The 12,595-nt window shown below is 46.9% G+C and overlaps 1 protein-coding gene across 3 annotated transcripts; it reads left to right on the top strand.

The window, feature by feature from the left end:
- The first annotated feature begins 1,885 nt into the window (after positions 1 to 1,885).
- Positions 1,886 to 11,929, top strand: C22H12orf43 (chromosome 22 C12orf43 homolog). Of its 3 annotated transcripts, none has more exons than XM_049866009.1 (6): positions 1,886 to 2,061; positions 5,327 to 5,369; positions 5,742 to 5,840; positions 9,205 to 9,278; positions 9,966 to 10,056; positions 10,575 to 11,929. In XM_049866009.1, exons 1-6 carry the CDS (start codon positions 1,914 to 1,916, stop codon positions 10,912 to 10,914), a joined length of 795 nt encoding a protein of 264 aa, XP_049721966.1. In that variant the 5' UTR covers positions 1,886 to 1,913; the 3' UTR covers positions 10,915 to 11,929. The 3 variants fall into 3 exon arrangements, with proteins under 3 accessions (XP_049721966.1, XP_049721965.1, XP_049721967.1); XM_049866008.1 differs by having other exon boundaries at positions 10,572 to 11,929; XM_049866010.1 differs by having other exon boundaries at positions 1,969 to 2,132; positions 10,572 to 11,929.
- Positions 11,930 to 12,595: the final 666 nt, after the last annotated feature.

Below are 12,595 nucleotides of genomic sequence, written 5' to 3'. Positions count from 1 at the left end.
TAAGCTTTTGGCTGCTGACCAAAAGGCTGGTGATCCGAACCCACCCAGGGCACCTCAGAAGAAAGGCCTGGCAGTCTGCTCCCAAAAGGTCACAGCTGTGGAAACCCTACGGAGCACAGTTCTACTCTGACACACATGGGGTCATCATGAATTAGAATCAGCTTAAAGGCAACTGGAAGGAAAATAACAGCATCTTCATTGTCAAAGGACATCACGTGACCAATCAAGGTTTACGCCAATCAACCAATACAAAATTTCCTTTTTCCCTCCACTTTTGCCCCGCTTTCTGATGGACTACCCACAATAGCATATAAAATGCACTTTATAATTGGTTCTCAACAGCCTCTAGGCAATTTAGCAATAGTTTTTTTTTTTTTAATCTGCATATTTCCTACCTCATTTTGCTTTTGAGAGGCAGAAAAAGTGCCTCCTTTCTATGGGGTCAACAGGCTAGTCCGTCCCACATCTTTGCATCCTTCGTAATGTGACTACAGACCATACTGTAGGTAGGGGGCAGATTCTTGTTTAAAAACGAGCAAGTAAGCCCCTTCTTATCTTTCAGAATAGAAAAGTCTAAGGCCAGAGAGCTTATTTCAATAAAGTCTTTGACACACTCAGTTCAAAGATAAAAGAAAAAAAAAGTATTCCAAAGACAAGTAAAGGTGATTTTGTTCATTTTTAATTATGGAGTATCTTAATTGCAGAGATTCTAATTCGTTGGTCTTAGGTGGGCTCTGGGAATCAGTATTGTTTAAAAAGCTCCCTAGATGCCTCCATTAGGCAGGCAGGGTTGAGAAGTCCTGGGCTAGAAAACTGTAGAGTGTTTTCCAAACCACACCGTGTACCTGAATCACTTGGGACAGTGCCTCTCAAACTTTAATATGCACGCAAATCACCTGGAGATCTTGTTAAAATGATTTAGGAGGACTGATTCAGGAGGTCTGGGGTGGACCCCAAAAGTCTGCATTTTCAACAAGCTCCCAAGTAATGCCAATGCTGCTGCTTCACAGGCTAGACTCTGAAGGTAAAAAAACGAAATGGAACCCATTGCCGTGGGGTCAATTCCAAATCATGGCGACCTCATATGTTACAAAGTAGAGCTGCTTCGCAGGGTTTTCTTGGCTGTAATCTTTACGGAAGCAGATCACCACACCTTTCTTCCAAGGTGCCACTGTGTGGATTCGAACTGCCAAGCTATAGGTTAGTAGTCCACTGCAAAATATTTGCACCACCTAGGGACCTCCAGCGGAAACCCTGGTTGCATAGTGGTTAAGTGCTACAGCTGCTAACCAAAAGGTCAGCAGCTGGAATTCACCAGGTGCTCCTTGGAAACTCCATGGGGCAGTTCCACTCTATCCTATAGCATCGCTAGGAGTTGGAATCGACTCGATGGCAATGGGTTTGGTTTGGTTTTGGTTAGGGACCTCCAGAGTAGCAAAGCCCTAGCATGTTAGAGGAAATACAGATTCCTGGGTCCCACCTCTCAGAGATTCTGATTCGGTTAGTTTTTAGCAAGACCCCAGAATCTTCATTTTAACAAGTTTCCTAAGGTTTTTCGAATGCTCGGATTTAGGAATTACTAGAATAAATTAATAACGCTGAAATTTACATTGGACCAAAACCTGAGAACTAATTCCGGTTATTTCCTTGAGTAGCCTTAGGCAATTCCTATCTTCTCTGTAGGTCTCGTTTTCCTCATCTATAAAAGAAAAGGGTGGAGCAGTTGACCTCTTAGGCTCTTCTACCTCTCAGATTTCAGAACCCCCCGCCCCCATGACAGTTAATGGCCAATGGTAGCCTGAGTCTGGAACTACAATCCCCACAATGACCTGCGCTTCCCTGCTCTTACGTAAGGTTGTGAAGGAGGATCGCCCAATGGAGGAGCTCCCCACAAACCTTTGCGGTGGTTCAAGATGGCGGCGCCCACAGGCGCCATGAGCGATTCCGATAGCAGCAGCAGCAGCAGCAGCGATGCGGAGGAGCTGGCGCGGTGCCGTGAGGCGGCGATGCCGGCCTGGGGCTTGGAGCAGCGCCCAAAGGGTCTTCAGAAGCCTAGAGCTGGTAGGGAGCTGTGCTCCGAAAGGCTGGCCGAAGAGTGTGGGGTCTTCCTCTGGGGGCTGAGAGGATGGATGGTGAGGAGAGAGTCCCGAGAGAGCTCCAGGGACTGTGTGAGGTTCCCAAATACAAAGTTGGGGCAGTTGCCGCAGGGAGGGTGGTTCCATTACCCCAGTAGGGGAAACTGAGGGGTTTAAGTGTCTTGCATCTGCTTCCTTCGCTCCATCCACACTCCCGCACACGGGGCGGGCCGCCATCACCGCTCCGCGGTGACTGTGTCGCCCCCTCTCTGGATCCTTGCATCCAGCCTTTCCCTGTCTCCAACACATCGTCCACATCCTTGGGGAGCTGCCAGCGAGGAACTGGCACGCAACTCTGACCGTGTTGTTCCTTCGCTTGAAACCGTTGTGACTCCCTATTGTCCGGGGAATAAATCCGTTGGCCTCTAACTGAAATGTAGCATCTCCTTCCATCATGCATATGGACAACAAACGACAGTAGCTTTGGCGATACCTGTTCCACTGTTCCAGCAGAAGTCACAGGTTTTCATACCGCCTGAACGGTTGTTAAGATATATCAAAATATCATTTTGTTCACAGTAAAATACTCCAAAAATCATTTATACACCTCTTCTGCTTTAGAATTACGGTAGTTTTTAGACTCTCCTGTAGACCTCACTTAGTTAATGCTTTAATAAAGAACCACGTGTATTAACATTGCTAATTTGGTGCTCTAATACTATGATAACTGGATTTCTCTATCATTGGTTTTCTTTGTAATCCTACGTGTTATATTTTATCCATTTAAAGGTTGTACTGAGAAGGGATCCAGGCTTCACCAGACAGCCAGAGGAGGCCATGGCAAAACAAGTTTAAGAACCTCTGCATTTGTTTAAAAGGACTTAGGAGGCCCTTAGTGATCTATCATCCTGCTTGCCTCTCCCTTCTTGCCCTCTGGCCTTAATACACTTCCTGTAGGTAGGGTCTAGATCACACTCTGCCCCCTCATCTCTGAACTCCATAATTCTGCAGTTTTCTCTGCGGGTTCTAGACAGACCTGCCTTTCCATCTCCATCATTCCTGAACAGTGAGAACTTGAGCAACAAACTGAACTTTCAACTGTCCCTAAATTTCCTCATCTGTAAAGTGGAGGTAATGGTAGTACCCAGCCCATAATATTGAGAAGTAACTGAGATGAGGCAACTACAGTGCTAGGCACATATTAAAGGCCCAATAAATCGCAGCAATTATGTGGCTGATCTCTCTATATGGACTGCTTTCCCCTGCTGCCTGATCCTACTCATCCTTTAATATAGCCTCTTTGGGAAAGCTTTCTCAACCCTTCAAGTCTGGGTTAGATACCTTCTGCCACCATCATACTTTGTGAGAGTCGATACATGTTGGAATCGACTCGATGGCAATGGATTGTTTATTTTCATAAATGGTGATTTCCTTTCTTCCTACAATTGCCTTTTTCCTTTCATCTCTGCCTCTCCAATCCTTTGAGTTAACCCTGGCCTGCATTTGTTCCACAAGTGAGTGGTTATGTGATATAAGCTTCTTGAGGCCTGGGATCTGGTCTGTCCCTTCACCGTGGTATCCCCACAGCTCAGCACAGGGCTCAGGAAATAGTTTTTAAATTAGTGAACTTGCTGGAAAGGCACCTCTCTAGTGAGTGAGGGGACCGGGACTACTGCCAGACTCCTAGTCCAGTTGCTTCTTCTTTGTCAGAGTGGATTACTAGGTGGCAGTGGAAGGAGAAATTGCCATGGAGTGCCAGCTCTGATGCTGTTCCTAGACAAGTAGCATGACTTTGGGGAGCTGTACTTTCCTCAGCTGTAAAATGCCTGACTGTTAGGGTTGGTGTCAGGCTCAAACATGAACAAGCTTTCTTTTTTTTTTTTTAATTTTTATTGTGCTTTAAGTGAAAGTTTATAAATCAAATCAGTCTCTCATACAAAACCTTATATATACCTTGCTATATACTCCTAGTTGCCCTCCCCCTAGTGAGACAGCACACTCCTTCTCTCCACTGTCTATTTCCACGTCCATTCAGCCAGCTTCTGCCCCCCTCGGTCTCACATCTCCCCTCCAGGCAGGAGCCGCACACAGAGTCTCTTGTGTCTACTTGATCCAAGAAGCTCACTCCTCACCAGTGTCATTTTCTTCAAATGTGAACAAGCTTTGACCAACATACAAAGAGATGTACACATAAGAAGTGGCATCCAAGGTACCAGCTTTACAGCTTCTTGTTTTTGTGACCTCATAAATCCCCTGATGATCAAAGTAGCTCATAATAACTGTTGTCATTTATTGAGCACCTACTGTGTGCCAGCACTGTGTACTGGACACTTGATGTACATTCTTGGTGATTCTTATAATAGTAGCCACCATGAGTTGAGCACTTACTCTGTGCCACTGTTCTAAGTGCTTGCTGGTCCTAAATGCTCCCAGTCAGGCTCCTGCTACAAGGCTTCACAGGTACTCTCCCCTCTGTCTGGAATGCTCTCCCCCAGATATCCATTTGGTTAACTCCCTCACTGTTTCAAATCTCTGCTGAAATGTTACCTTGTCAGCAAAGCCCTCTCTGCCTGTCATAAAATGTTACCTCTACCTAGCATTCCTGCCTTCTTCCCCTGCTTTGTGTGTGTGTGTTTGTTCGTTTGGTTCATATACTTATCACTATCTAATTTTATATTTTACTTGTGTGTGTTTGTTTGTTGTCTGTCTCCACCAGCTAGAATGTAAGCTCCATGAAGGCAGGGATATTTGTCAGATTGTTCAGCAGCTACGCCTGGGTAATCTTAGGTATTTGGTATTTGGTTGAGTGAATGGCCACCAGGCCAGGCATCCACAATGGTTTAGTGTGTAAAATGTGACCAACAGAGCTGAGCCCCCTTCTCTCCTCCACAGCACTTTGCACACAGCCAGGCACGTGATAGGCACTCAATAAATTCTGGAATCAAATTACAGTTTGACTTGCCTGTTCAGCATAGTGGTTAAGAGACGGGCTCTGGAGCCAGATGGTCTGGGTTCTTCTCCCAACTCTGACACCAATTAACTGTTTGACTCTGACTGAGTTATTCTACATCTCCTTGCCTCTGCTTCCTCTTCTGTAAAATGGGGATAGTGATAACCACTCTCGTGGGGTTGTTGCGAAGGTGTCAGTGAGTCATACATGTAAATCACTTAAAATTGTGCCTGGCACACAACAGATGTTGTTATTGTCGATGTTTCCTCTATAAATACATCAATTGTCCTTATTTCCACAGGTGCTGCAAATAACCAGTTGCCAGCCACCCAACGGAGCCTCAGGTAGCATGCACCTTGGGTTCAAGTTTATATTTTACTTATGTGTGTTTGTCTAGCAACTACAGCCTAGCACCTGGCACACAGCAGGGGGTCAATAAATAATTGACTCCCTGCTGTGTGCCAGGTGCTAGGCTGTTGTCATTAGTTGCCATCAAATCGGCTCCAGCTCATGGCGACCTTATGTGTAACAGAGGGAAACATTGTCTGTTTTTGTGCTGTCTTTATGATAGTTGGTATGTTTGAGTGCGCTGTGGCTAGGCTAGGCCCTGCAATGCTAGGCTAGTCCCCAGAAAGAACAGGACACATGTAGTCACTGCCTTCAAGGGGGCAGCTTGTGAGCTGGCAGGAAGTGAAGTCCTTTTGTGTGTGTTATAGGCTTAAGGTGGATGAGCACGAACAAGATGGCAATGAGCTTCAGACCACCCCCGAATTCCGAGCTCACGTAGCCAAAAAGCTGGGAGCCCTACTGGACAGGTAACCAAAAGCATACCTTCTCTTCTCCTGCCCTTGTTAATGCGAACAGTAATAGCTGCCTTGGCTTTGAGCTTACTGTGTGCCGGTAGGGACTGTGGCAAGCGCCTGACTTATATGACCTTGCTGCATTCATAATCACCTGGCCAGGCAGGTCCTGTTGTTGTCCTTATTTTCCAGATGGGGAAACATAGCCTCTTGGCAAGGGGAAGTGCCTTCCTGAAGTCACAGGGAGTCAGGGACAGACCTTGGACTCCAACCCAGGCGTGGCTGACTCCAAAGCCCATGCCCTCAACCACAGCGATATCCTGCTACAGTGAGAATGAGAGAGGAGCCCCAAGAAGCAAGAGCTCATTTCCACCAGAAGAGGCCAGGAAACAGAGTTCATATTTTTGGGTGCTTTCCGTGTGCCAGGCATCATGCCCATTTTCTTTGTTACATTTCCAGCATAGATTGAAATATGGTCTAAAGATTCAGGTTGCCGTTCCTAAAGTAGGTACCAAAGGATACAAGCCCAAAGTGTAGCTCTAGGAAAAAGGCAGTCCAACAGCAGAACAGTTTGAGAAGCACCACAATCCCCATGCCCTTGGAGATTTGAATTCATAATAGGACATTCAAGGCTCTGGAAATCCCTGCTGTAAAGAGACCTGTGTAGCTTCATTTAGTCCAGCATTTCTCTAGCTCATTTGGCCACAGTGCCTTCTTTCATGGACGACCAATCAACATACCATGGAACACATTTTGAGATACCCTGCTCTAGCTCCATTCCTTGTTGTTGTTGAGAATATTCACAGCAGAATATACACCAATTCAACTATTTCTACGTGTACAATTCAGTGACATTGATTACATTCTTTGAGTTTTGTGAACATTCTCACCCTCCTTTTCTGAGTTGGTCCTCCGCCGTTAACGTAAACTCACTGCCCCCTAAGGTTCCTGTCTAATCTTTCAAGTTGCTGTTGTCACTTTGATCCCAGATAGATAGTTCTTAAAAGAGCACGATGCTCAAGGCAGACATTTTTTACTAGTTAAGCTAAACTATTATTTGATTTTAAGAAGATTTCAGGGAATATTTTTGGCTTAAAGTTTAAAGATAATCTCAGGGCAATAGTTTCAGGGGTTCATCCAGCCTCCGTGACCTTAGAAAGTCTGGAGTCCATGTCTAGCTCCATTCTTGATTGGCAGAGTCCTAATGGGTTTAAAAGGGAGACAAGGATGTTAGAGCCACAGTCCCTCAATTGGAAATATGTATCAAAAAGGGCAAACAGGCCCTCCCAAAGTGTGAACCAACTGCTCTTCTAAGACAGAATGTTAGGCCAGATCCCAGCAGGCTGAACGACCATGACATTAGAAGCAGCCCCTCAACCTGAGAACATGCCAGACGTGTTTAGGAAGGTCATTTGGTGTTTTGACCTTTGGGAACAGTCTTTTCTTCATGACTGTCCAACTTCACAGTGAACAAGGCCCACTTGGCATTACAGTGAGTTAGGATGGGACGTTTCCCCAGGTTGTCAACCATGGTCAGACTGTTACCTGTACTTTTTTTGTATTTCTTTCCAAAGAGGTCTAAGTGATACCCTAGTTGGTATCTTGTGTTATATCGGGGCTTCTCAACCTTAGCACTGTTGACGTTTTAGGCTGGATAATTCTTTCTCATGGGCACTGCCCTGTGCATTGTAGGATGTTAAGCAGTATCCCTACCCTCTTTCCACTAGATGCCAGTAGCATCCCACCCCCCTAATTGTGACAATCAAAAATGTTTCCAGATATCACCCAATGTTCCCTGGGTGACAAGCACTGTGTTGTCAGATCTTCGGGTCAGTGTCAGGTGCCTGGATGTCATATCTCCACTCCCTATTTTCCCAGATTGCTTTTCCTGAACAGGGCTTTGGGGATGCTTTCGAGATACATAGAAGGACGTTAGGAGAAAGAGCCCAGTGCATTGCTTCGTTTGCTGGGGGGACATCACTGTATGTGGTGACTTCTCCATCAGCATTTACCAGAGACACACTGTCTTAGTTTGCCAGTGCTGCTGTAACACAAATTCCACAATTAGATGGCTTTAAAGAACAGAAATGTACCTTCTCACAGTTCAGAAGGCTAGAACTCCAAATTCAGAATGTGGTTCTAGTGGAGGTCCTTCTTCATCCCTTTCAGCTTCTAGTTGCCAGCAATCCTTGGAGTTCCTGGGCTTGTAGATTCATCTGCCTACATCAGCCTCGGATAGCATTTGTCTTCCCCCATACCTGCTTGCTTGTCTCTGTGTCCAATCTGCTGCTCGTTTTGTAACTCAGAAGTGATTGGATTTAGGATACACATTACACTGATATCGCCTCATTGACATAACAAAGAAAACCCTGTTCCCAAACAGGATCACATCTACAGATAAGGGTAAGGATTCCAACCTACATTTTGGAGGGATATGGTTTAATCCATAACACGTGCTTCCCAGTCTCAGCAATCCTCTCTGGTCCCTCTGTGCTACTCAAGAGATGTGGATTATTCTTATTTTAGAAGTCCTGTGGAGCTTGTTGCTAACCTCGATGACAAGATGTGCTAAGTGTCTGATGTAATCCTCATGACAACCCTGAGAGTTGTTATCTTTTATCATTCTCAATGTTCAGATGAGTAACAGAAGCTCAGAGAGGTAAAGTCACTTGCCAAAGGGGACATAGATAATAAGTGACCATGCCAGGTTTCAAAACCCGGGTGTCTGAAATCTAAATAAGGTGGGTGGATTGTATCAGTGTCATTTTCCGGGGTGCAGTATTGTGCAATGGTTGTGCTTGATGTTACCATTGGAAGAAATCTGGTGAAGTATATATGAGATCTCTGTGTATTATATCTTAACAGCCGCATGTCAATCTACAATTATCTCAAAATTGAAAAATCAAAAATCAACAAAAAAATAAAAAACAGATTTGCCCTGCTTTGGAAGCTGAGCTCTGAACTACTTCACTAGACTGGTCATGTTTCCCTTTTCATGCTTGCTGCTAGGAAGCTCGGAGCAAAATGTGTGACGTCTAGCAAGTGTATAGGACTTCCTGACCACCCACCCAGCTCTTTCTGTTCTTCCTGCCCTTATGTTCTCTTTGCCCTATTTTCAATTGCATTCATTTTGTTATACTCTTAGTATCTTTAAAACGTCTTTCAACCCTTTCTGGAATAAAGTAGAATTTAAACAAGTGAAACATGCAGTTCGAGCTGGGAGGGGCTGGTCAGCATGTTCGGCTGTAGGCAGTAGAATTTTTATCAGACCATTGTCCTCTCTGCTTTTGCACTTAAGATCATGCCCTTCCACTTAAACATTTTTTAATTCAAATAATTTATTTCGCTACCCTAAATCAACTGTCTCCTCTCCCCTTAGCTCCATTACCATCTCAGAAATGGAGAAGGAGCCAACAAAGGCCAAGGTACAGAAAGCTGCCTCAGAGGATGATGGTGAGTAGTTAAACTAGTAATAACAGCTCTCATTTCTTAAGCACCTACTGTGTGTCTGGAATGGGAGAAAGATGTTCCAGTCTGCTCCCACGAAAATTACAACCTTGGAAACCCTATGGGACAGTTTTACCCTGTCGTATAGGGTCACTGTGAGTCAGAATTAAATCAATAGCATGGGGTATGGGTGTGCCTGGACCTGGGCAATATAGTTTTGGTATAGTTTCTGTCATCCGCTGAGCCCCCAGGTGAGGCAGGTATTATGATGCTACCCCCATTTGCAGACAGGGAAACTGAGGCCCTGAGAAGTGAAGTCACTTTACTGACATAAAGTCATCAGTCTCATCCTGAGCAGGAGCCTGCACAACCTCAAGCCATGTGTCTGTCTGCCCCACACCCAAGTCATTTGTCACTTTGGAGGCTGCCTTAGAGGGCTCATTTGTCAACTTCCAGAACCCTGACTTCTGGAAGCCTCTGGAGACAGGCTTGCTGACCTGATTTAGCAGCTGGCATCCCCACACACACCCTGTCCTCTGGCTCCAGCAGGCATTTACCAATGATAATGCATTGTTTTGTAGTTAGATGATAGTGATCCCAGGACTTTGCATCTGGACTGGGAGCTCATTGAGGGCATACCTGGGAGGAGGGGCCGGTATTTGGGGGCACTGACTCTGCCCCCTTGAATATTAGGCTTCCGCCTTTTCTTCACATCCATTCCTGGTGACCCTGAGAAGGAAACTTCTCCCCAGCCCCACCGGAAGCGACCGCCCTCCAGCTCCAGGTGAGATCTCACATCGGGCCTCAAACTTCCTTTTTGCACTTCCGTCTTGGCTGATGTGTTGTAACCCCCCAGCAAACTCTGGTTAGGTCCAGGCCAAGGATGGGGCCCTGTCTAGTAGCTGAAGAAATTGTGCACTCATTGGGAAAGTTGAAGAGGTTGTGTTGGGTTTGGATATTTATGCTTTTTGAGTATACCCATCTTGTGCCAAATGCCTCACTTGTACTTTATCGTGTTTGCCTGCTGGGACATCCCTGTGAGGCTTGAGCTCTGTTAAGACCCCCGTTTTATAGATGAAGACACTGAAGGTCAAAGACGTTAAGTCACTTAATGAGGACACACAGCTGGTACATAGAGAAGCCAGTATTTGAACCCAGGTCTGCTTCCTCTCCAGCCTGAGCTCTTTCACTGCTTCCTTTTGTGTCCTCTTTCCAGTGGTTTGGACAGAGTGGGCCAGCTTTGGGGATTTTTCTTGATTCCAGTTGACTCAGGTTACCCCCCTACCTACCCCCTTGCAGCAGCGAGGACAGCGACGAGGAGTGGCAGAGGTGCCGGGAGGCAGCTGTGTCAGCCTCCGACATTTTCCAGGAATCAGCCATCCATGGCCCTATCAAGGTAGAGAAAGAGGCAAAGAAGAAGAAAAAGAAGTGGAAAAAGAAAGCCAAGGAGGAGGCCAATGCCAGTGTGGCCACAGCCACCACCACCACAAGTGGAACTGCGGTCCAAAAGCAAGAAAAGGAGATAGCCAAGCTCAGTAGGGACCAGGCATCACTTGGAACCAAAAAGAAGAAAAAAGCAAAGACTAGTGAAGCTCCCCAGTTCCTGCCAGCAAAGAGTGCAGCAGCCGTGCTTGCAAACTGACCCAGCCTGTGGGCACAGGGCCCAACTAGCTCTGAGGACAAGGTGCCCACTAGAGACAAGACATTTCTAAGCCTCTGCCTTCCTCCAAGTTCAAGGCCTTGGCTGGCAGGTCCAGACTCAGCCTCTGTGACCCTGATCATGATTGGGTTTTGCCCAAGGGACAGGAAGATGGAGTGGTGGTAGGGTCCATAGCCTAAGCAAGGCCTGCCCCCCTCTGCTCCTACTGGGGCAGACCTGGGGTACCAGAACATTCTGTGGCTTCAGGAAGAAACAGCCTGCAACTACTCAAGACTGATGGCCAAGTGGTTAAGGTTCCATCTCCCCAGTGCTGTCTGAGTGGGCAAGTGAAGAAAGATTTCCTTCCTCTTTGCCTCCTCAGCCCCAGTGTGAGACACAATCTCTAGAAAATAAAGAGAAGGGCTTTCTGAGATGTCAAGGCCCAAAGGGAATTTTCTACTTCTCCCCCAGGCCACACAGGCTTGATATAATACTGTCTAAAAGAAGGAAGAGAGAGAGAGTTTTTCCCCTGGCTTTCCAGAAGTTTCTTCCATATTTGTGAATATACCACGGATCACCATGTCTCTAAGCCAACCAGATTATCGAAGATAAATCTTTGTGGAGCACAACACTTAACAAAGTGTTCTGGGTGGTGCCTGTCCACCCAGTCTCGAAGAGACTTTGTAAATATGCCTCACACATGAGATCCTTCTGCCTGCACCCTCGAGGTAAGTCCTTCACCTCAGAGCTTCAGGACTTGAGGAAGTACTGCACCGCCTGTAGACTGGGTTTTGTAACAATAGGCCTATTCTACAAGAACGAGCAGAAGCTCAAGTTTAAGGTGAAAGTCTGGGATCATCATCTTGCCTCCAAGATGGCAGCAGAGCAAGAAAAACAGAAATGGGTGTGAGGGTGTGTGTGTACTAGAGCCCTTCTCTCCTCAGGTCCCCAGCCCACCCCAAGCCCACGCTGCCTGCCCAATCCCTGATTATTGAACAAACAAGAAGTTTTCAATACATCTCTCGTTTGCTTTACTGAATGTTAAATAACTTGACAGGCTGGCCCTTAGCTGGTTATAAGCTGCAGGGAGCGCTGGTTCTCCCCGGCCCCTTCCTCAATCCCAGGGTGGAATTGTCCACTGAGGTCAAGGTTATCTGCAGCAGCCCCAAGGAGATGAGGTCACCTGTGCCCTGGGGTTATACAGCTGCTTTGTCTTCCCCTCCCTGCCCCTCCTCCCAGGGGAACTCCGGACCTCAGACTCCTCAGGGTAGCTGTGAACTGCCTGGGCCTCTCCCCACCCCTCTACCAGCCAGGCTCCCAACATCTTAGCCATCAGTCCTGTCCACACAGAGAGCTCCTCTCCGCTGGCTCCACCTTTTCTCTTCCTCTGGGCTCCTCAGCTCTGCCAGCCGCTCAGGCCTTACTGCCTCCCACGGCAACGTCTCCCCTAAGCAAGGGAAGGGTCTGCAGGGCCCCTGGGCAGCAGTTCCTCTGACCTCGGGGGCCTGCTGCCCAGGGGCCTGGGCACATCACCAGCCACAGAGTCCTGAGGCCCCTGCAAGAGCAGAGAGGACATCCTAGCCCAGAGCTGGTCTTCAGTTGAAGCTAAATGCCAGGTTGGCCTCAGAAGGTGTGATGCTCAGGAGACCGAATGTCCAGGAAAGCAAGGCAGTGGGGACCGGGG

This window comes from Elephas maximus, chromosome 22 (genome assembly GCF_024166365.1).
Source record: "Elephas maximus indicus isolate mEleMax1 chromosome 22, mEleMax1 primary haplotype, whole genome shotgun sequence".
NCBI classification, from domain to species: domain Eukaryota; kingdom Metazoa; phylum Chordata; class Mammalia; order Proboscidea; family Elephantidae; genus Elephas; species Elephas maximus.
The sequence above is the reverse complement of the archived record's forward strand: the minus strand, read 5'-3'. Positions and strand labels throughout refer to the sequence as shown.